General features: G+C 38.6%; 1 protein-coding gene across 7 annotated transcripts in view; it reads left to right on the plus strand.

The window, feature by feature from the left end:
* LOC112871931 (myb/SANT-like DNA-binding domain-containing protein 3) overlaps positions 1-21,840 on the plus strand; it is a 129,400-nt gene that overhangs the window by 88,439 nt on the left and 19,121 nt on the right. For all 7 annotated transcript variants that reach the window (XM_086683602.1, XM_086683601.1, XM_086683600.1 and 4 more), the window contains 2 exons: positions 11,802-11,950; positions 14,274-14,339. In XM_086683602.1, the coding sequence (XP_086539728.1) occupies positions 11,802-11,950; positions 14,274-14,339 (215 nt within the window). The remainder of the gene's footprint in view (positions 1-11,801; positions 11,951-14,273; positions 14,340-21,840) is intronic.

Here is a 21,840-nt window from a genome sequence, read left to right on the forward strand (position 1 = left end):
GCAGCAGAACCAGAACACAGGTCTAATAATAATGGATTTATCCATTGTGTTGGGCATACACATGTGTAATACCATGATGTTCTCAGTGGTGGTGGTTTTATCCCTAAGCTGAAAGCTCCATTCTGTCTTGTGTTTTAGATTCTTTAAAAATAAGTTTTACTTCTCTCAGGCTCTTAGCTGCTGCTTCTGGGTTTTGTCAGTGTGCCTTGACAATGAGCCTGGATGTAGATAACCCCAGCTTTTAAATTTGCTTCTCTTCTTTCTGGAATAGGAGATAATACAATTATAGAATAAATAATTTAGAATAAATTCTAAACATAAACCAGAGTAATTAGGTTCTTTTTGTTTTTTAAGGTTTATTTATTTTGAGAGAGAGAGAGAGAGAGAGAATGAATCCCAAGCAGGCTCTGTGTTGTTAGCACAGAGCCTGATGCAGGCCTGGAACCCGCGCACCTTGAGATCATGACTTGAGCTGAAGCCAAGAGTTGGACACTTAACTGATTGAGCCACCCAGGTGCCCGGTAAATAGGTTCTCCTGAGTGAAGTGTGTGAACTTTATTTATTACATATGTTTTCTCTCTTGTCTGCTCAGTGGCTAATTTATTTATAATTTAAATTATTTTTAGCTTTTGAAAGGTTTTTTCCCCCTTTTCTTCCTGATGTATAGTATGCCTCTCCAATGACACTCTGGTGTTTGCATGGGTTAGTGATGGCTATTTTCATTGATGCTTACCTTTTAATTTATACCGAGAGCTAGGTAGTGAGGTTCTAAGAAATTTAACTTCCACCTAGGTGAGATAGATTTCAGTATTTCATTGTGACCATTGTGAAGTACAGTGGATAGACCTTGTGCTTAGTCTTTTTAAAAATTTTTTTTAAGTTTATTTATTTATGTGTTTAAGTAGTCTCTACACCCAACGTGGGGCTCAAACTCACAACCCCCGAGATCAAGAGTTGCATACTCCTCTAAGCCAGCCAGGTACCCCTTCTGCTTAGTCTTAAAACTCAGAAACGGCACCTGCTTTACAGCACGTTATATTTCTTAAACCATAGGGATCTTAGCAACCACACCCCCTCTTTTTCTAAATGGTATTTCTAATCTGACCAAAGCTGAAGTTATTGTTGCGAGATAGCCATCAGCTGTTTGTCTGGACATTGGGGCTGAATAATCCTAGAACTCCTTTACATCAGTACCTTTTATATTCCTGACCTAAATCTTGGCCCACAAATGGTTTGTGGAATCTGTAGAGTCATCAGGCATAATGTCAATACAGGTAAGTTATAAAAATCCTCTAATTATTTCTTTTGAACTTTGTGTATGGTGCACTTTATGGAAATAGCTCCTGTTCTGCCTCTTTGATGTCAGTCTCTTTGGAGGTGCTCTTTCCTTGAATGATAGGAGATCTTAGAGTTGCTCAGAGAATCATTGTAGGTATGCAGTATGACAGACAACATTGATAAAGTTAATCTACCTGCTGGACATCTTTGTCATTTGTGGGACCATTTTCTGTTTGACACAGCTGGTCAGTGTCACAATCTGATGAGTCTCCCCCTTAGAAGGTATGATGAAATCTTTTTTCTTGTTTAAGCAAAGAGAATGATGCTTATATATGTGTGTCCTCTGTCATGTTCTCCTTTCTGGAGGCCACATATACTTCTTAGCAAAGAACCAAAGAAGTACCTTTCCTACCATTATCTTCTACTCTTATTTCCTCTAATCAGACAATATTTTTTGTCATTTAACATTGCCTTACTCTGGATACATAGAATATAGGCTTAAAACTATTTAGGTTTAATACATTCCTATGATGATCCCTTAGATTATAATGGAAAAATAATTGTATGCTGTTCTTTTTCTTCTGTTAACAGGAAACAACACTATTAAACATAATTTTGTACAAAGTACAAATTGGATATAAGCAATGATAGGCTCCTTTGTCCAGAAGTATCTTCCTGTAGTGCTACACAGCTGCCAGTAAAGCTTTCCTATGAGAGGTTTGTTTTTAAAATGCAGAACAGGGGCACCCGTGTGGTTCAGTTTGTTGAGCATCTGACTCTTGATCTCGGCTCAGGTCCTGGGATTGACCCTGCATTGGGCTCTGCACTAAGTGTGGAGCTCTTTTTCTCTCTCTCTCTCTCTCTCTCTCTCTCTCTCTCTGCCCCTCTCTTCCATTTGTGTGCTCCCTGCCATCAAATAAAAAAAAATTAAAGTGCAGAACACCGTATCTCCATGACCTTTGGCAGTTTTTTGAATGCTCTGTTACTCTTTGATAGTTTGTTATTCCCTCTTCTGGACTCGCATCCCTATTTATGTACTTGTTTAATACCTACTCTTCCTTCTTGACTTGACTGAAATTTAACTCAGATCACAGGATAACACCTCTTCTGGAAGCCTCCCTTGCTGTCTTCCATAGTCCCTATGAGTTAGGTGACTTTATTCCCTGTTACTCCTTGTTCTTGAGAAATAACCTCTTCTCTTGGGATCACTAGCAGAATGTGGGCTCCCTAAGAGCAGGGACTTTGTCTTGCGGATTTCTATACTGGATGAACTTGCCATAAGGTTGGGTTGTAGGGTCCCTCTATAGGTCTTTGTTGAACTCATGGCTGTTCACATTAGATCTTTATTATTCACTTAGAGCTGCACATGGGGTTGTTGTAAGGATTTAATATATGTGAAAAAGACTGGTATTAAACTTGTTGAAGGCTTCATAGGTGTTTGTTAAATCTAAATATAAATAACTTCACATGAATTAGTTTAAAGCCAGTGTTTTCTTAACTGCTAAATAAACTTACCATATCAAGAAGGAATAACACTTTCTGTGTAAAGTAAGGAGAAAGAAGGAAAAGGATAGATTTTTTTCAATACGAATACTACTACTTTCAGATGTATATAGTATTTGATTTCAAAGCGTTTTTTTTACAAAAGCTTATTTGGTTCTTTCACCAGTATTAGGAGGTATCATCCCTATTTTAAAGACTTAAGAGTTGTGATTTGCAGAAATCATAGAAGTCATTGAATTCATTTATTTATGTATGTATGCATTCATGCCTTTGAAATTTGCAGTGTTAGAAATGCAAAAGCTTTAAAAGACTTTACTGTAAAAAGTCTTTTTCCTACCTCTGTTCCCCAGCCACTCAGTTGTCTTCACTAGAGGCAGTCACTGTGATGTTTATTTAATCTCTCAGCGATTATTTTATGCATGTACAAGCAAATATATACACATATTCTCTTTCTTTCCTTTTTTAAAAAACTAATGGCAGCACACTATACATACTGGTCTATGCTTTATTTAAGACTTTTATTGTAAAATGAATATTTACATACAGAAGTGCTTAAAACATATGCATGCAATTTAAGGAATACTACATCTGTGTACCTAACATCTAGGGTACAAAATAAAATATTGCCATATTACCAATATGGAGCGTTAATCCAGCCATGGATGGAAGGGGCAATAGTGCCACTATTACGTGAAACCTTCCAGAAGAAGATACATTGAACAGTCTCTGAATCAGAGTCTGGCTTTTAGTTTCCCAGAGAGTTTACAAGATTCCCTTCTGGGGACGTCAGTGGGCAAGAACATGAGTGAGTCATGGGGAACATAGGGCTCACCACAGTTGAGACATCTGGCAGGATTCTAGTGTTGCCAGGTACAGATGACTGGCAGGAATGTGGTCAGGGAAGGGCCTGCCCTGTGTTATCTACTTCTCCTCCTGCCATAGCTGACCTCCAGCTCTCAGGAGTCAATTAAAGGAGTATGCTCATTTGAGTCAGGCAGTAGGACATTGGAGGGGAGAGTGGGAAATTCACCACCATACAGTTAAGACAAGCCAAGTATGAACCAGAATCTGGATCAGGCTTACCTGGGCATTCTGTCCCCTGGCTAAAAAGGGCACAGTGGCACTGGGCCTCTTAATAATTGCAGCCATCAACAGAACTGTCTACAGAGTGAAACTTTGAATGTGGACTGGTTGCCCTGTACATCTTGTATATAGCTATCACCCTGGGATCTTCCTTTAGTGTTGTATCTTTTTCAACAACAACCAATTCTTCAGTTTCCTACACCAACCAGGTGTCTTACGATTTAATTCAGTTCTGACACTCTACTTGGAGTTTGCATAGAGTCCACAGATTGAAGGCACAAACCCACAAGACACCACCTGCAAGTGAGGTTCCCTGCATTTTGGCCGAGCATACTACTAATTTGAAGATCTCCTGCAACCTTCCCTCAGGTTTGGTAATTTGCTAATATGGCTCACAGAATTTAGGAAAGTGCTGTGCTTACTGTTTATTATAAAGGATGTAAATAGGCAGGCAGATGAAGAAGTACATAGGATGAGGTCTGGAAGGGTCTTGAGCACTGGAGTTTCTGTTTTCTTTCCATGGTGTCAGGTATACCACCTTCCCAGCACGTGAATGTGTTCACCAACCTAGAATGTTTCTGTTTGAAGTTTTCTACTGAGGTTTCATTATTGGTTAAATTATTGGCATTGGTGATAAACTCCATCTCCAACCCTTCTCTCCTTCTCCCCTTCCCAGAGGTCAGGTGGGTTGGTGGGGTGGGGAAATGGAAGTTCTGATTCTCTAATTACCATGGTTGGTTTTTCTGGTGTCTAAGTGGCCCCTCTCTCCCCTCACCCAATGATGCATTTCCTTAGCATTTCCTTAGACTCTCCTTAGACAGTTTTGAGGGTTTTTAGGAGCTCGGTGTCAGGAACAGGGCGTTATACCATGAGTATCCTAGAAATTCATTTACCTCTCTCCTATATAGGATAGTCTGTTTCTTGCATTTTTTTGCCTTTAATTTCTTGGTTTTAGTCCCATTTTAGCATATTTTTCAGTACCTTCTTGAAAAAGGGTACAAGATGTTAAAAAAAAAAAGCCAAAAAACTTTTTAGACCTAATGTTTGAAAGTGTTTTATCCTACGCCTAATACCTGACTTATAACTTGTCAAGTACATAATTCTAGGTGGGAAATAATTTTCCCTCAGACTTGAGAAAGCATTGCTCTACTGTCTTCTAGCTTTCAGTATTGCTGTTGAAGCCTGAAGCCATTCTGATTCTAGAACCTTTGCGTATGATTTTTTTTCTCTGTATTGAAGCATGTAGGATCTTTTGGTCCCCAGCGTAGTGAAATTTCACAATGTTGCACCCCTTCTTAGAAAGTTACTTCCTTTTTTTTTTTTCTTTTTAAGTTTATTTATTTATTTTGAGTTAGAGAGCGAGCAGGGGAGAGGGAGAGAGAGAGAATCTCGAGCAGGCTCCACATCACCAGCACAGAGCCCAATGTGGGGCTTGAACTCACGAACCATGAGACCATGATCTGAGTTGAAGTTGGATGCTTAACTGATTGAGCCACTCAGGCACCCCAAAAGTTACTTATTTCTGACTTGAGAAATTTTCTTCAATTAGTTCTCTGATGATTTCCTTTCCTCTCTTTTCTCTCTAGTATTTCTGTTATTTGGTTGTTGGGCAGCCTGGACTAGTCCTTTAATTTTCTTTTCTCCCATTTTCTATGTTTTAAAATTTTTGCTGTACCTTCTGAGAGGTTTCTTCAGCTTTATCTTTCGGTCCTCTTTTGAGGTTTTTTGTTTCTGTTTGCTGTAATTTTGATTTCTAAGAGCTTACCTTTATTGTCATGGTGCTCCTTTTTCATTGCATCCTATTGTTGTTTTATGATTGCAGTATCTTTTTGTGCCTGTGTGTTATTGGTTGGTATTCTGTCTGCTGTAAGGATAGATTTTCTTTTATTCATTTTTACTCAGTGAGTGCTATTCTGTTAACTTTTGTGTATTTTTTAAAGTTTATATGGCCTTGGTGAGTTAGGGAGTGTTCCTTCTATTCTCTGGACAACTTTGTGCAAGAATAGAATGACCTATTTATTGAATGATTGGAGTGAATGTGTTCATGAATTTTCTTTTTAAAAGACACCTGGCTCTGAAGCTGTCTTTGAAGGACACATTTTTTCAAACAGATGATTTAATTTATTTAATGATTATAATACCATTTAGCTTCTGTTTCTTTTTTGGTTAAATTCAATAGTTAATATTTTTAAAAAGTTACTCATTTCACATGTTTTCAAACTTGCTATCTTAAAGTGCTTTATAATAACTTTTCATTATTGATTAAACCATAATCCCCATTGAATCTAGTCTTTTTCGCTGCTGATATGTTTTTCTCTTGTTCTTTTTCTTTCTTTCTGGATTAATCCTCCTTTGTTGATTTGAAAGTTTTTTCAGGGGCGCCTGGGTGGCGCAGTCGGTTGGGCGTCCGACTTCAGCCAGGTCACGATCTCGCGGTCCGTGGGTTCGAGCCCCGCGTCAGGCTCTGGGCTGATGGCTCGGAGCCTGGAGCCTGTTTCCGATTCTGTGTCTCCCTCTCTCTCTGCCCCTCCCCCGTTCATGCTCTGTCTCTCTCTGTCCCAAAAATAAATAAACGTTGAAAAAAAAAAATTAAAAAAAAAAAAAAAAAAAAAAGAAAGTTTTTTCAAAGGATCAGCTTTGGCTTTATTGATCTTTTCTGTTGTAACCATGTCTTCTATTTCTGCTGAGATATTTGTATATCCATATCTCTATCTCCATGTATCTGTATCCATATCATCTGTTTTTCCCTTCTTTTTTGTTTTCATTGGATTTATTTCATTGTTTTTTTTCCCTAGCTTCTTAAATGGATGTTTAGTGATTTAATTTTCAGCCATTTTTTTAAGACTTGAGAAAAAACTTAAGGAAGTGATGGATTGAACCTGGTGGGTGTCTGAGGGAAAAGTGTTCAGGGAGAGGGAAAGCCCTGAGGCAAGAGTGTCGCTGGTGTGTTTGAGGGAAAAGCAAGGCCAGTTTAGTGTAAGATTTTTCATGATAAATCATGAAAATCATGTGGAAAATACTTACCTCCTTTCATTTGTTACTTTCCATACTGAGATATCTATTTTACATAACAGCTATGAGTAGAGAGAACACCGTCCCAGCCGCTTATTACTGATCTTGGGCTTTTTAACTTTGTTCATATTCATTTTCCCTTTTCATAATTATTTGTTGTCGGGATTAATAAGGCAAATGTGAGTATTCCTGCACAGTAGGTACAGAGTAAATGGTTGTTAGATGTCTTGAATTTGGCGTATTTACTGAAGTGATTTATTTCCCCGTTAGTGCACACTCCTAAGCTTTGGGCATCCTGCCCTCTGCTATGGTTGCCGTGTGCAAACAGCTGTAATCACTGTAATCAGTAGTATCAGCAGCCTTTGGAGTCTAATATTTTCCTCCTCTGCTTATTGTTTCCCTGGACTTTCCTTGACATGGTAATTTGATTTTCTTTCTGCCTGTGCCATTGAGAAGAGCAGCCTGGTGTGTTCTCACAGTTTGCAGTCTGACAAGCAGTGGTGCCATCCCACCGAGGAGTGCTGACTTTCTCCTACACTTAGTCACAGTTGTGCTCAGTGCCCACTGCTCCATTGCTTGTTTCTCCTCACTGGATTGGTGTGGTATCTTGCCTTTGTTGTTGAGCTGTTTCTGATTCCTGGAACAGTACTTTAATCTTTCATCAGCCCACCTTTCTCTTTTATTGCCATTCTACTTTTGCCCACTCGTACCTGTCAACCTGAGGTCCGCAAGGATGTTCTGTAAAGGGCCAGCTGATAAATATTTTACACTTTGCAGACCAGATATGCTCTCTGTCCCGTTCTTTTTGCCCCCTCTCCCCCCCCTAAAATGTAAAAGCCATTTTTGATTTTAGTAAATAGGAATTCTTAATTTTTTTTTCTGGTGCCTTGATTTTTAAATTGTGAAATAGCGTATATATTTAAAAGTGCATGGGGGCGCCTGGGTGGCGCAGTCGGTTAAGCGTCCGACTTCAGCCAGGTCACGATCTCGCGGTCCGTGAGTTCGAGCCCCGCGTCAGGCTCTGGGCTGATGGCTCGGAGCCTGGAGCCTGTTTCCGATTCTGTGTCTCCCTCTCTCTCTGCCCCTCCCCTGTTCATGCTGTGTCTCTCTCTGTCCCAAAAATAAATAAAAAAAACGTTGAAAAAAATAAAAGTGCATGAAAACTTACATACTTGGTTTAGTGCATAAAAATGAAACAAAATTTTGTGAATCCTACCTCTCAAGCCAGGAATAGAATATTACCAAAACCTCAGAGCTGCCCTCCCATGTTCCTCCCTGAATACATCTGGTATACTGCATTTTGTGGAAATCATTTCTTTGGTTTTTAAAATAGCTTCACCACAGATGGTAAATCACTTAATATATGATTTGGCTTTTGATTGATACTTAGTTTTGTATAAATGGAATCATCACTATATGTACCTTCTTTTGCTCAGCAGTTATGTTTTTGGGATTCATTCATGTTAATGCACATAGCCATAGTTCATTCAATTTCAGTGTTTATTGAATTTAATTAAAAAAAATTTTTTTAATGTTTATTTTTGAGGGAGAGAGAGTGTGTGTGCGAGCAGGGGAGGAGCAGAGAGAGAAAGAGAGAGGGAGACACAGAATCCGAAGCAGGCTCCAGGCTCTGAGCCAGCAGCACAGAGCCCAACGCGGGGCTTGAATTCACGAATTGTGAGATCATGACCTGAGCTGAAGTCAGACGCGTAACTGACTGAGCCACCCAGGCGCCCCTATTGAATTTAATTTTTTGACTATACCACATCCTTTTACAGTCTATTTTACTGTTGATGGACATTTGGATTGTTTCCAGTCTTTTGTTCTCATGAATAATGCTGCTGTGAACATTCTTTCTTATGTCTCCTGATGCGCAAGGAGCTTACCTACCAAAGGCCTTACCTACTAGTGAAATTGTCAGGTCCTTGCAAGGCTAGCTTTGGTAACATTATGTACAGATTTACACTTTTGTTCTTCATTTGCATTTCAGATTTTCTTTATAAGATCGGTTTTCAACTGCCTTTATGATTACCTTTACTGACAGCCAGCGGGTAACAAACTCTTTAAGTTTTAACTTCTTCCAAATTTCTTTTATTTTACTTTCATTCATGAAAGTTATTTCTCTTCATATACATTTCTTTTAATTTCAGCACATTGCAGGTATTATTTCACTGTCTTTTGCTATAAATAAACAATTTGGCTTCAGTATTGCTTTTGAAAACACTTGTCCCCCTTATTTTTGCCTCTGTCTTCTTTCTGGCTGCTTTTAAAATACTCTTTTTTGATGTTTTTATAAAATTCCACTGTGACATCTCCATGTCTACATTCCTTTTTAATAATCCTGTTTGGAATATATTAGTCTTCTTGGGCATTTAGATGAGTATCTTTTTTAGTTTTAGAAAGTTTGACAAGAAATTGCTGAGAATATTGCCTTGCCTCATTCCTTTTACTCCTTTTTGAGGTCCAATCAGATTTTTTCTAGATTCTGTTGCTCTTGTCTTCCATATCTCTCTCTCTATTTTTTCTTGAAGGCATTTTACCATTTTTAAACATGTTTTTTATTTTTAAGAGAGGGTGAATGAGTGTGGGAGAGGCAGAGAGGGAGAGAGAGGATCTGAAGCAGTATCTGCACTGTCAACGGAGAGCCTGATACGGGGCTCAAACTCATGAAACTGAGATTGTGACACAAACTGAGGTCAGACACTTAACTGACTGAGCCACCCATGCGCCCCAGTCTTCCGTGTCTCTTAATCTTTTTCTCATGTTCCATCTCTCTTTGCTGTGGTCTGGGTAATTTCCTTTAACCTGTCTTCTGCTTCCCTAACTCACGTTTAGTTTATCTAATCTGCTGTCAAATCTAAATAGTTTTTTATTTCTAATCATACATTTTTTATCTATTAAAAATGCAATTTGGTTCATTTCCTCTCCTTTCCCTCTTCCTCTCCGCTCCCCTCATTTTTTTTTTTTAAATGTTTATTTATTTTTGAAAAAGAAATAGTGTGAGCGGGGCAGGGGCAGAGAGAGGGAGACACAGAATCTGAAGCCGGCTCCAGGCTCCAAGCTGTCAGCACAGAGCCCAACACAGGGCTCACACCCACAAACTGTGAGATCATGACCTGAGCTGAAGTCAGAGCTTGACTAACTGAGCCACCCAGGCACCCCTCTCCTCCTTTTTTTTTAAAGTGAGCTCTACTCTGTTGTGGGGCTCAAATTTAGGATGCCAGGATCAAGAGTCTCATGTTCCACTGGTTGAGCCAGCAAGATGCCCTGCTTGGTTCATTTTCAGATCAGCTTGTTCCACTCATGGTGTTTTATTTCCTTATTTCTTGTAGATATATGACTGAGTGAGTGTGTGTGATCTACTTATTTTTCTCACAACTGTATCTTGGAAAATGTGTGAGGCTGAAGATAATAAAGTTGGGTTTCTCCAGAGAAGATTGCATTTGCTTCTGTTGCCTAGGGCCCCTTCTAGTCCTTGGCTCTTAAAATAAACTCTGGGTTTGAGGTGTTCAGAACACCCAAGTAGTGTTTTAAGTTGTAATTACCCATGTGAGGGCTGGCTTATGGTTTTTAATTCTCAGGGGAGATGTTTTTCTTCCCTCTCTTCAATGCCATGGCTCAGGACAGCATTTCCCCCCCTTTAAATAGTCCCTGTGGAACATGACAACTCATTTCTAGTTTACCCTCATGCTGAGAGTTGTTACTTTTTGACATACCCACTTATCTAGGGTCTTCAGGCTCCCCATTTAGGTAGGTCAGTATTCTTTGTCTTTTGTTCCCAGAGGCCTGCAAAGCCACAAAAGTTGATAATTGAGTTTACACAATTTGGCAACCACTTTCAAGGTGAAAATCAGCTTTAGCAAACTCAATTGACCTTTCTCTCTTCCTGTCTTCATTTAACTTTTGTCAGAATATTCCCTGATTTCTTGTCAACTTATGAATGCATTTGAGAGAATATTTTAAAATACCTTTCCTATATTTTTTGTTGTTTCCATCAGGAATATTAGTTTAGCTTCTAAGACTACAGTGATGCTAGAAGGAAAAATCTCTGTTTTTTTTTACTTTTATATTCCCAGTTAAATTTTATTGTTCTTGAGAGGAGTGGCCATATCTTAGACTTCCTTATGCATTCTTAGTATTGAGTGGACACTCAGTGGTATAGGTAGATATGCAGCTAGTAACACTTTTGAGGGCTTTCAAATTACATGTTTTATATCAATTATGTTTTTTAATCTTTCCAGTTATTTGGCGAGATAGGTATATTATTATAACCTCTATTTTGCAGGTAAGTAAACTAAAACTTAGGGGAAGAATCTGGACAAAAATTTGGTAATTAGTTGGGCTAGGATTTAGATTCATGACTTTTGATTCATAATTCTGTGTTCTTTCCACTACACCATGTTGCTTTTTAATTAATGTTGACATTTGACATCTTTTGATTATTATATCTAGATATGAAAATTTCAGGGAAACCACCGGATTAACAATATCTAGGTGAAATTATCCCTAAACTCTCACTTGAAAGAAATTGTTAGGGGTACCTGGGTGCCTCAGTCGGTTAAGTGTCTGACTTTGGCCCAGGTCATGATCTCACGGTTTACCAGTTTAAACCCCGTGTCAGTCTCTGTGCTGGCATCTCAGAACCTGGAGCCTGCTTCAGATTCTGTGTCTGTCTGTCTGTCTGTCTGTCTCTGCCTCTCCCCCACTCATGCTCTGTCTCTTACTCTCTCAAAAATAAATAAAAACATTAAAAAAAAGAAATTGTTAGCTTGTTATTGTTAAACTTTTGTTTTACAGTTGTTAAACTTTTATCACTTAGAATAATATATTGACTTCTGTTAACAGAAAGCAGAAAAGAAAATGAAATGCAGCATTGTGAAATTTTGTTGTATTAAAATATAGGTAATTTATATCTTTTCCAACAGGTGTGTATGTAATATAGATTGCAGTGGATACAGTTTTAATCCTGTGTGTGCTTCTGATGGGAGTTCCTACAACAATCCTTGTTTTGTTCGAGAAGCATCTTGTATAAAGCAAGAACAAATTGATATAAGGCATCTTGGTCATTGCACAGGTAACAGCTATTCTACTCACCCAGAGACCTGTCTTTATTATATTGTGTGTCTGAATTCTTATTTGTCATTTTGGTAGTGTTCCATACTTGTAAAATGAGAAATCTTTGCTTTATTTATTTTTTTAATTACTTTATGTTTTAGAATTTCTTTGTTCTGTTACTAATTTCGAATTTTTTCCATTTATTTTCATCTTCTTAAAATTCAAACCATGCTTTTTTGTTGTTCATATAGTTACTAAGCTATTCCTTACATGGACTTATAGATACATTTATAGTTCTTAAAGGTTGTCTCGAATTTATAGTAATAAATATAGCTGTTTAAGAATTGGTCAACTTATTTCAATTATAATAAAACTATAAGCATTGCCATGTATTTCTTCATCTTTTTTTCTACAGCAGAAAAGTTTTCACATTCTATGTTCACATTCACATTTCACATACTATGTTTTCACATTCTCTCTGCAGTTTTTGCCCCTACATATTATATACTGTTAAGAGATTTTGGTGTGAAGTTACAGAATATAAGGAAAAATTATCACCTTCAGTTTAAAATTCTTTTTTCTCTTTTTGCTTTATGTCATAGTTTGGAAGCCATGATACCAGCTAAGAATTTATTTTTGTTTTCTATTACAAATAGAAATATCCAGTCACTAAAGGCAGAGGTTCTCAATCTTCTTTCCCTAGTAATACACGTATGGGTGAGGATAATGTATCATTCCTAGTAACATACAAGAGCCAGGCACATTGTCATGGACTAGGATTGTGGTCCTAGTAGTCCTGCTTAGGAAGTCCATCCCTCCTACCTGTTTTGGATTTATTAAAGGGATATGTTTTTTTATCTAAGCTAAGAGAAAAAAGTGGTAAGGCAAAGTTTGGTACTTTATGTTGGTAACAAATTATTTGTGGAATACTGCACCAGGGATTGCAATACCTCTGGTCTAAGCTACCAGAGAATGCCCAAGGGGCTCATAAGAGGATTTCCAGTTGGGGGTCAAAAATGGGCAGGAGAGTGGCCCCTGGGTGGCTCAGTCGGTTAAGTGTCTGACTTAAGCTCAGGTCATGATTTCATGGTTCGTGGGTTCGAGCCCCGCGTCAGGCTCTGCGCTCACAGCTCAGAGCCTGGAGCCTGCTTCAGATTCTGTGTCTCCCTCTCTCTCTGTCCCTCTCCCATTCTCTCTCGCTCTCTTTCTCTCTCTCAAAAATAAACAAACATTAAAAAAAAATTTTTTTTAATGGGCAGGAGAGCAAACCATTTGCTGGTAGAGGCCCTTCTTAGGTCCCTTGATCTTAAAGAAGTATTATGGTTTGTTTTTCTGTTTGTTTTTTTATTTTTTATTTTTTTAATGTTTATTTTTTGAGAGAGAGAGGGAGACAGAGCGCGGGCAGGGAGGGGCAGAGAGACAGAGAGGGAGACATAGAATCCAAAGCAGGATCCAGATTCTGAGCTGTCAGCCTGACACAGAGCTCCAACTCACAAACTGTGAGATCATGACCTGAGCCCAAGTCAGACACTTAACCGACTGAGCCACCCAGGTGCCCGGGTTTGTTTTTCTTTCCTAGAATGGTGTTTAGAGCCTAAGTTGAAACAGTAGCTTAGAGAAATAATATCTTTTATGAGGAACTGGCTCATGATTGAATGATACTACCAGAATTTCAAACTTCAAATTGGTCAAACTTGAGAATTTTGATAATTGAAGTTCATGCAGATTTAGAATCCTTTGGAGTAGTTGGTCCTTAATTTTTATTTTGGTCCTCTTGATAATATTTCCATTCATCCCTAATGATACCTTCCCTTTCCTCCCTCACTATGTACTGGGAAGCTGAAGCTTGTGTTTCCAACAGGCATTTGTGGTTCATTTATAGTCTTCCCAGTCCAAATACAATTCGCCAGTCTGAGGTCATTTCTATCATAAATTTTGTCTGATAACATAACTGAGATTCCACATTTATCTTAATCTGATATGTTTCTAGGGAAACAGTGGTATGAGAAGGTAAAACTTGAGACCATTGTCCCTTGGAGACAGGGTTAATCTTTTCACGTCAGGGTATCTGTTATTTTAGTTTGCACAGGAAAGACTTTTTCAGTAGAGGACATTTGAGCCGAAGTCTAGATGAAATTAGGCTGTTCATCATGCAGAGCAAAGTGTGTATATATTTGGGATGTCTTGAAGCCTAAGATAGAAATGGCACAATAGTCAAGAGATTGGAGGGAAATGTAAGCAGGATAAGTGGATGAAGTTGGGAAGGACCTGGAGCATTTGGAAGTTTCATGGTATGAGTTAAATATCATATGTGTCTTAATTTGAAAACTTTTCTTTTATAGACACAGATGACACTAGTTTGTTGGGAAAAAAAGATGATGGACTACAGTATCGACCGGATGTGAAAGGTATTGAATCACGATTTTCCAAATTTTGGCCAACTATTGAAATATGGTCAGTATCTGTCTGTAGTAGTTCTATTTCCATTATAATGACCCTTCCAACTTTGCTCTCTCTAGCAGTATGTTGTAGAATATATTATTAGTAATAATATGAACTGAAATGGCTAAGGCACTTATTCTCAATTTGCAGAGTACTCTCACATATGCTGTGTTTTTGCAATTGAAATTTTTATTGAGATAATTGCAGATTCACATGTAGTTGTAACAAATTACACAGATTCCCTCATATTTGCTTTTTAAATCCTCTTTTTTTTTTAAAAAAAAAAATTTTTTTTTTTTCAACGTTTATTTATTTTTGGGACAGAGAGACAGAGCATGAACGGGGGAGGGGCAGAGAGAGAGGGAGACACAGAATCGGAAACAGGCTCCAGGCTCTGAGCCATCAGCCCAGAGCCTGACGCGGGGCTCAAACTCATGGACCGCGAGATCGTGACCTGGTTGAAGTCGGACGCTTAACCGACTGCGCCACCCAGGCGCCCCTCAAATCCTCTTTACTTCTCTAGAATCTACTATTAATGCTTGCCCTCTGTGTACAGGTTTTGTTCCCTCTGCCTGGAACTTTTCTCTAATTAATATTCATCCTTTCAGTCTTAGCTTAGAAGTCATTTCCTCTTAGGAAATACTCCTTGACCCATAAGTCTAGATTAGGTGCCTCTCTATTATACTCTCCTACTTGATCACTTAACCAACTTTAATTATAGTTGTCTCTTTTATTCATCTGTATCCCCTTGTAGGCTCTGAGTTTTGTAAGGACAGAAGACTGTATCTATCATGTTCACTTTTGTATTCCTAATTCCTGGCAAAATGTTTGGCACATATGTAGGTGCTTTGTACTTGCAAAGAATGGATGCAGCTCAAAGAAACTGTAGGATTTGTTTGTACAGAGTCTTATATATAGTAAAGGTCAGAGCTGCAGAGACTGCATTCCTTGACCTTAAGTCCAGTGCTCTTTGATTTAATTTGATTCTTCAACTACTCTGAGGGCTGCTAAGGATCAAGGGGAATGTTGAGACTCCATGAGGTTCTGTCTAGTGAACTGAAATAGGTCTAGATCTTGGGACTCCTAGTTTGGCACTAAGTGCTCTTTCACACATGCATCTTCTATCCATTTATTAGGTTATACTAATGAACAATTGTTTTTAGATGTGTGATATGCCTTTTATGCCTAATTTCCAAAAAATATGTAAAATGAGAATAGTAATCGTACCTATCTCATAGCTTTATAAAAATTAAATAATATATGTCAAGTGCTGAGAATAGTATCTGACATACTCATAAGTGCTCAATAAATGGTGGCTGTTATTATCACTGAATTTGTTATTCCCTCAATAGAATCATATCATACCTGAATCATTTATATTCCATGAGCTCCTGAAATACTAGTTTGCTATGTTGATACAAGTGCTGTATTTAAAATAGAAGATCTCCTGTATTCCCATAGGAGACATAATAGATCAGCCCCAGTTTTATTTCTTTATACTGTTAGTACATGACCTGAATAGGAAGGCTATTTTTCAGTAGCTAGAGGCTCATACTTAAGGTAATTTGGGGAATTATGTATGCCCCAAATACTTGCCTGCCTTTGATAAAACTACAGGGATAATTTAGTGCCTAGGCCACTTTTGAGATACTGAAAATTCTTTACACATAAGAACTGGTCTATAACTCAAATGAAATTACCATAATCAGTAGATATAATTTATTATGTGCCTATTCTATACTGGTTGTTTTATCAGACATTGTTGGTGGATAGAAAGATAACTAACACATGACCTCCTTCTTTAAAGAGTTTCTTCATAATAAGAAATGAATATAACCTACTTCTAACAAAGTAGAAATTGGCTATTGTTATACATGTAGTGTGGTTGAAAAGTGCAATGGACATTCAGAAAAGAAAAGATTGCTATTTGGTGGAGTATAGTGAGGATCTGAGAAGCTTAATGGAAGAGGTGAAATTAGGGCTGAACCTTGAAGGATGGTTAGGATCTTAACAGAGATCAAAAAGATATTTAAGGAGAATGCAAGAGCATGAGCAGAGGTGTGGATGCAAACGTTATGATAGAATGTATTGGACAGTGGTAAGGAGTCCTTTTTTGGCTGGAGAGTAGGGGCTTTAAGAGGTAGAAAATGGAAGAAGAGACTAGAAAGGTTGGGGCCAGACTGTGTAGTGTCTTAAATGCTGTATTCTAAGACATTTAAACTTTATTTGTAGAATTATTAATATATTTGAAAAAGACAAGGCTGCAGAGTTAACCAGTTGAATGAATGGTATGTGGTAGGTACATTGTGCTTATTATTATATATATTGGACTAGAGGCAGGGAGATCAGTTAGGTTGACTCAAAGGGGATAGACTTCTGCTTAGATCAGAGGGATAGAGTTGAGATGACTTGGACGATAGATTCTATTTACACAACTAAGGATGTTGGGAGAGGCAAGGTGTTTAAGGTAAGGGAGGAGTTGATGGTGGAGGTGATTAATTTTGGAGTTTGAGTTTCTTGTGGGACTAAATAAGTCCATGTGACTTGTTTAGCATAAATTTGCAAGTCAGTCCTTTGAGACAGAGGTGATAGATAACTGAAGTCATGAGAACGAGTAAGAGATTATAGAGCTGCATTGTTTAGACTATTGCACACTTGAAATAGGGCTAGCATGATTGAGAAACAAAACCTTTAATTTCATTTCATTTTAATTCATTTAAATTTAAACAGCCACATGTGGCCACTGGCTATCGTTTTGGACAGCACACACATAGAACATATCGAGAGTTGTAGAAAGTTCCATTAGATGGCACAGTTATCCAGATCCAGAGAAAACCAAGAAAACTACAGTGGCACAGAAGCCAAAAGGGAAAAGCTGCATAAACATTTGAGAGGATGAGTATTGAATTTGAAGACAAGGGAGTCATTGGTAATCTTGGACCAAAGAGTTTCTCTAGAGTTATAAATGTGAAATCAAATTGTTGAAAGAGTTAAGAAATGTTCTAGTAGGGAGGAGTAGAGGTCAAAAGGTACTATTTTGTATTTTTCCATTTGCTTCTATTTTTTGTCCTCACAGGCATTTATAGGAGGACCTTAGTAAATATTTGTGTCCCCAGGACACAAGACTCTCTAGGTAGATAGGGCTCTAGGGATGGAGGCTACAAAGTGAAAAGCAGGAACACAGCATCGGCAGGTAGCTGGACAGATTGGAAGGTAGTGCTCAGTAGGGAAGATTTTTTTAAAGTTGAGCTCTTAGAAAGTAGTGCTCATGAAATGGAACATTTCAGTGTCCAGCACGGTGGCTGAATTAGTGCTTGTCTTGGGCTGTTAGAAAACCTGTGGTAAATGCTGAGATTGTAGTGTTGGAAGCATTGTTGTAGATGTTTATGCCGTACAGGGTATGATGGTTGAACATGAGGTATGGGAGATGGGTATGTGACATTTTAAAAGCTTGATTATAGAAAATTTCAAATGTATGTAAACAGAATAGTATAATGAACCCTCCTTTCCCCAGTACCCACCTTCAACAGTTTACAGCATTCTGTCATTTTTATTTTGCCTGTATACCTCTACCCTCTTGATTATCATTATTCTTATTTCACAGGTGTTTTTTTGAGGTATAATTTACATACAGTGAGATACATGAATGTTAAGCTATCAGTTTTCAAAAATGAATGCACCCCAATATACCCACATATACCCACAGTCTCTAATATTTCCATCTATCCAGGAAGTTCCTTTGTGGCATATGACATTTCAACGTGACCATTTTTGTCCAAAGATATTTTCGTACAGCCTACAATCTAACTGTAACACCTTCTTTATTTCTAAGACATTCTCGCTTATCTTAGTTCCTGAGCTTCACTTCACCCCATCCCTCATCCCATCTTTGACCTCCTTCTCTCAATATTCTCTCTTCCTGCTAACCAGTGATGATACCAGAGATACTGAGATATTGGTACTATTTTTTCCATTACTTGGTGACTGTCACTTACATATTTTAATACAGCTCTTTTGATATGCTCCATTTTTAAAGTCTTGATAAATTCCCCTCATTGAAAGGTAAGACTGAGACAGTTGCTAAAATCTTTGAGAGAAGTCTGAGTGTGTGTGCTGTGGAGTGTGGGAGAGAGTCCTGATGAGTTTTAGAAGGCTGTCTGGGTGGATGGCACAGACCCCTAAGAGATGAAGGTCACTGGGAGATGAGAGTGGAATACTGATCTGGAGGTGATGGGTAGGAAGCACAGCAGGGGAAGGTGGAAGGAAAGGGGATATAGGAAGTAACGTGATCTTGGTATGTCAGGGAGATGAAAGGAATACTTTCTAAGGGAATGGCTGAGGAAGTGGATGAGTTTGTTCACATTAGAAAATGTGTTTTGTTGGGAAGAGTGGAAAGGCTAAGAAAGGAAGAGTTAGGGTTAGTATGGAAAATGGGATTTAGAAATGTGAGAGTTAGAGGTGTTGGAGAGTAGGTAGCTTTTTATACCTCCATATTCTTTGATGGGGTATGAGGAGACTGGTGTAGGGAAAGTATGTATGGAGGGATATTTAGTAATGAAGATGAGGCGCAGGATAGTATAGGGGAAACAAGAAAGAATATATTAAATTTTTTTTTTTTAATTTTTTTTTTCAACGTTTATTTATTTATTTTTGGGACAGAGAGAGACAGAGCATGAACGGGGGAGGGGCAGAGAGAGAGGGAGACACAGAATCGGAAACAGGCTCCAGGCTCCGAGCCATCGGCCCAGAGCCTGACGCGGGGCTCGAACTCACGGACCGCGAGATCGTGACCTGGCTGAAGTCGGCCGCTTAACCGACTGCGCCACCCAGGCGCCCCTATATTAAATTTTTTAAGTGTAGGGATTTGTAGAAATGAGCCAGAGGTACTGATGCAGTGTTGATGTGTTGTTGTGGCCTCAGCAGATGACCTACCAGGTGCGTGTCTTGGTTGTTAATAGCAACTCCTTATGCTTTATTTGGGTTGTATGTTGATGGACCAGGACAGCCAGCCAGTGGAAGATGCTTTTGCAGATAGGCCATCTGGTACTGGATTTTCTTATAACATCATCGCTTAGAACCATACTCTCCTTTGTATTTGAAAACACTGCCGCTGGTGGTAGATGTGTTTCTGAATGCCTCTGTGGGTGGAAGGAGCCACTGAGTGACCAAGTATACTTTTTATATCGCACACCCACCAACATTGTTCAGAGACTAACAGTTGCAGCTGTTGTTCGTGGAGCCTGTCACCACTTGCCTGAGGGCATTGTTTGGAGAGGACCATTCTGTGCCCAGTTCTTGCTGTGCGAGGCTGCATCTCTGCTGTGGTTTCTGATACTGTGCTTTATTCCATCTTTAAAGCCTTTTTATATTTCCTTTTTGAAGTTAATCTAATTTACTTGGCCCAGAGAGCAGGTGCTTGGACATTCTGCTTTTGTCTATTCCCTTCACATCTCCCAGAGTGGCTGGTGAAATAATAGTGTGATGGTTAAGAGCTTGCTCTGTGGAATCAGACTTGGTCTACACTTAAAGGCTGTGTGGCCTCCTTTCTCTGATCCTTAATGATATTATCTATATAGTGGGGATACTACTATCTACAGCCTAGGATTACTCTGATTATTAAATGCTGTATCACTAAATTCCTTATGGAGGTTATTAAGGTGATTGTTAATACTTGTGTTTTCTGTTTTCATTGTTGGTACTTGACTGCGGTCAAAGGTCTCACCATTGGTGAGTCTACCTATCTGCATCATGTTTAATGTGGTTCATGAGTGACATCAGTGTGATATTCATTCATTCAACAATTATTCTTGTGTGCCCTTCTGTGTGTTGGGTGCTTTCACATATTTGTGTTATTATTTGATCCTTATCACAACCAAGTTATCCTCATTTTGTGGACAAAGAAGCTGAAACAGTGAATTGGTGGCTCATGTAGAATAGCAGAGCAAAGACTGGAATTTAGGCTTTCTGACCCTAAGCCCTGGTGCTCTTTTTTTTTGTATCACAACTATTCCAGAGTTCTCTACTGCTGCTTTGCTTTCTTTCTTAATTTGCTTCAGAACTTTAATATACTTTCAGCCATCACCTTGGTGAACATTTGTTCTCTAGCTTTAATTAAGAGCTTAATCTTTTTTTTTTTTAAGTTTATTTATTTTGAGAAAGAAAGAGGGAGAGAGAGTGTGCAAGAGGGAGAGGGGCAGAGAGAGAGGGAGAAAGAGAATCCCAAGCAGGCTCTGTGCTGTCAATGCAGAGCCCGATGTAGTGCTTGGTCTCACGAACTGTGAGGTCATGACCCGAACTGAGATCAAGAGTTGGCCGCTTAACTGACTGAGCCACCCAGGTGCCCTTAGAGCTTAATCTTAAGCTCCAGTTTCATATATTCATATGTAGAGCCTGGAACATAATAGGTGCTCAGTAAATACTTTTGGATACCTAGAGGTCTAAATTTGAACTTCATTTACTATGTTCATTCTACTGAACCTTCTGTCATTAGGTTCACATTTAGAGTCTTTTTTTCCCTAATTTTTTAATTATGGTGAAATGCATATAACAAAATTTACCATTTTAATCATTCTTAAATGCACAGTTCAGTGGTATTAAATATATTCATGAAGTTGTGCAATCACCACTACTATCCATTTCTAAAAGTCTTGCAGCTTGTAAAACTGGAACTATACCCAATAAACAATAACTTCCCACTTCTTCCCTCAGCCCTGGCAACTATCATTCTTTTTGTTTCTATAATTTTGTCCACTCTAAGTGCCTCATACAAATGGAAACCTAGTGTTTGTCTTTTTATGACTGGCTTATTTCGGTGCACATAATGTCCTCAAGGTTAATCTGTGTTGTAGCATAAGTCAGAATTTCCTTCCTTTTTGAGGCTGAATAGTGTTCCATTGTATATACGTACCGTGTTTTGTTTATCCATTCATTCAATGATGGACACTTGTATTGCTTCCACATTTGAGCTATTATGAATGTTGCTTTGAATATGGGTTTATAGCTATCTCTTTGAGACCCTGCTTTCAGTTCTTCTGAATATATCCCCAGAAGTGGAATTGCTAGGGGCACCTGGGTGGCTCAGTTGTTTGGGCGTCTGACTTCGGCTCAGGTCATGATCTTGCAGTTTGTGAGTTCAAGCCCCGCGTGGGGCTCTGTGCTTACAGCTCAGAGCCTGGAGCCTGCTTCGGATTCTGTGTCTCCCCGTCTCTCTGCCTCTCCCATGCTCTGTCTCTCTCTGTCTCTCAATAATAAATAAACATTTAAAAAAAATTAAAAAAAAAAAGAAGTGGAATTGCTAGATCAAATAGTAATTATGTGTTTAATTTTTTGAGAAATCACCATACTGTTTTCCACAGTGGCTATATCATACATTCTCATCAGCAGTGCACAGGGTTCTAATTTCTCCACATGCATGCCAACACTTAACTATTTTCTTTTTTTTTCTTTCTTGGATAGCAGTCATCCTAA

Source organism: Puma concolor, chromosome D4 (genome assembly GCF_028749965.1).
Source record: "Puma concolor isolate L17-30 chromosome D4, mPumCon1.1.hap2, whole genome shotgun sequence".
Taxonomy (NCBI): Eukaryota; Metazoa; Chordata; class Mammalia; order Carnivora; family Felidae; genus Puma; species Puma concolor.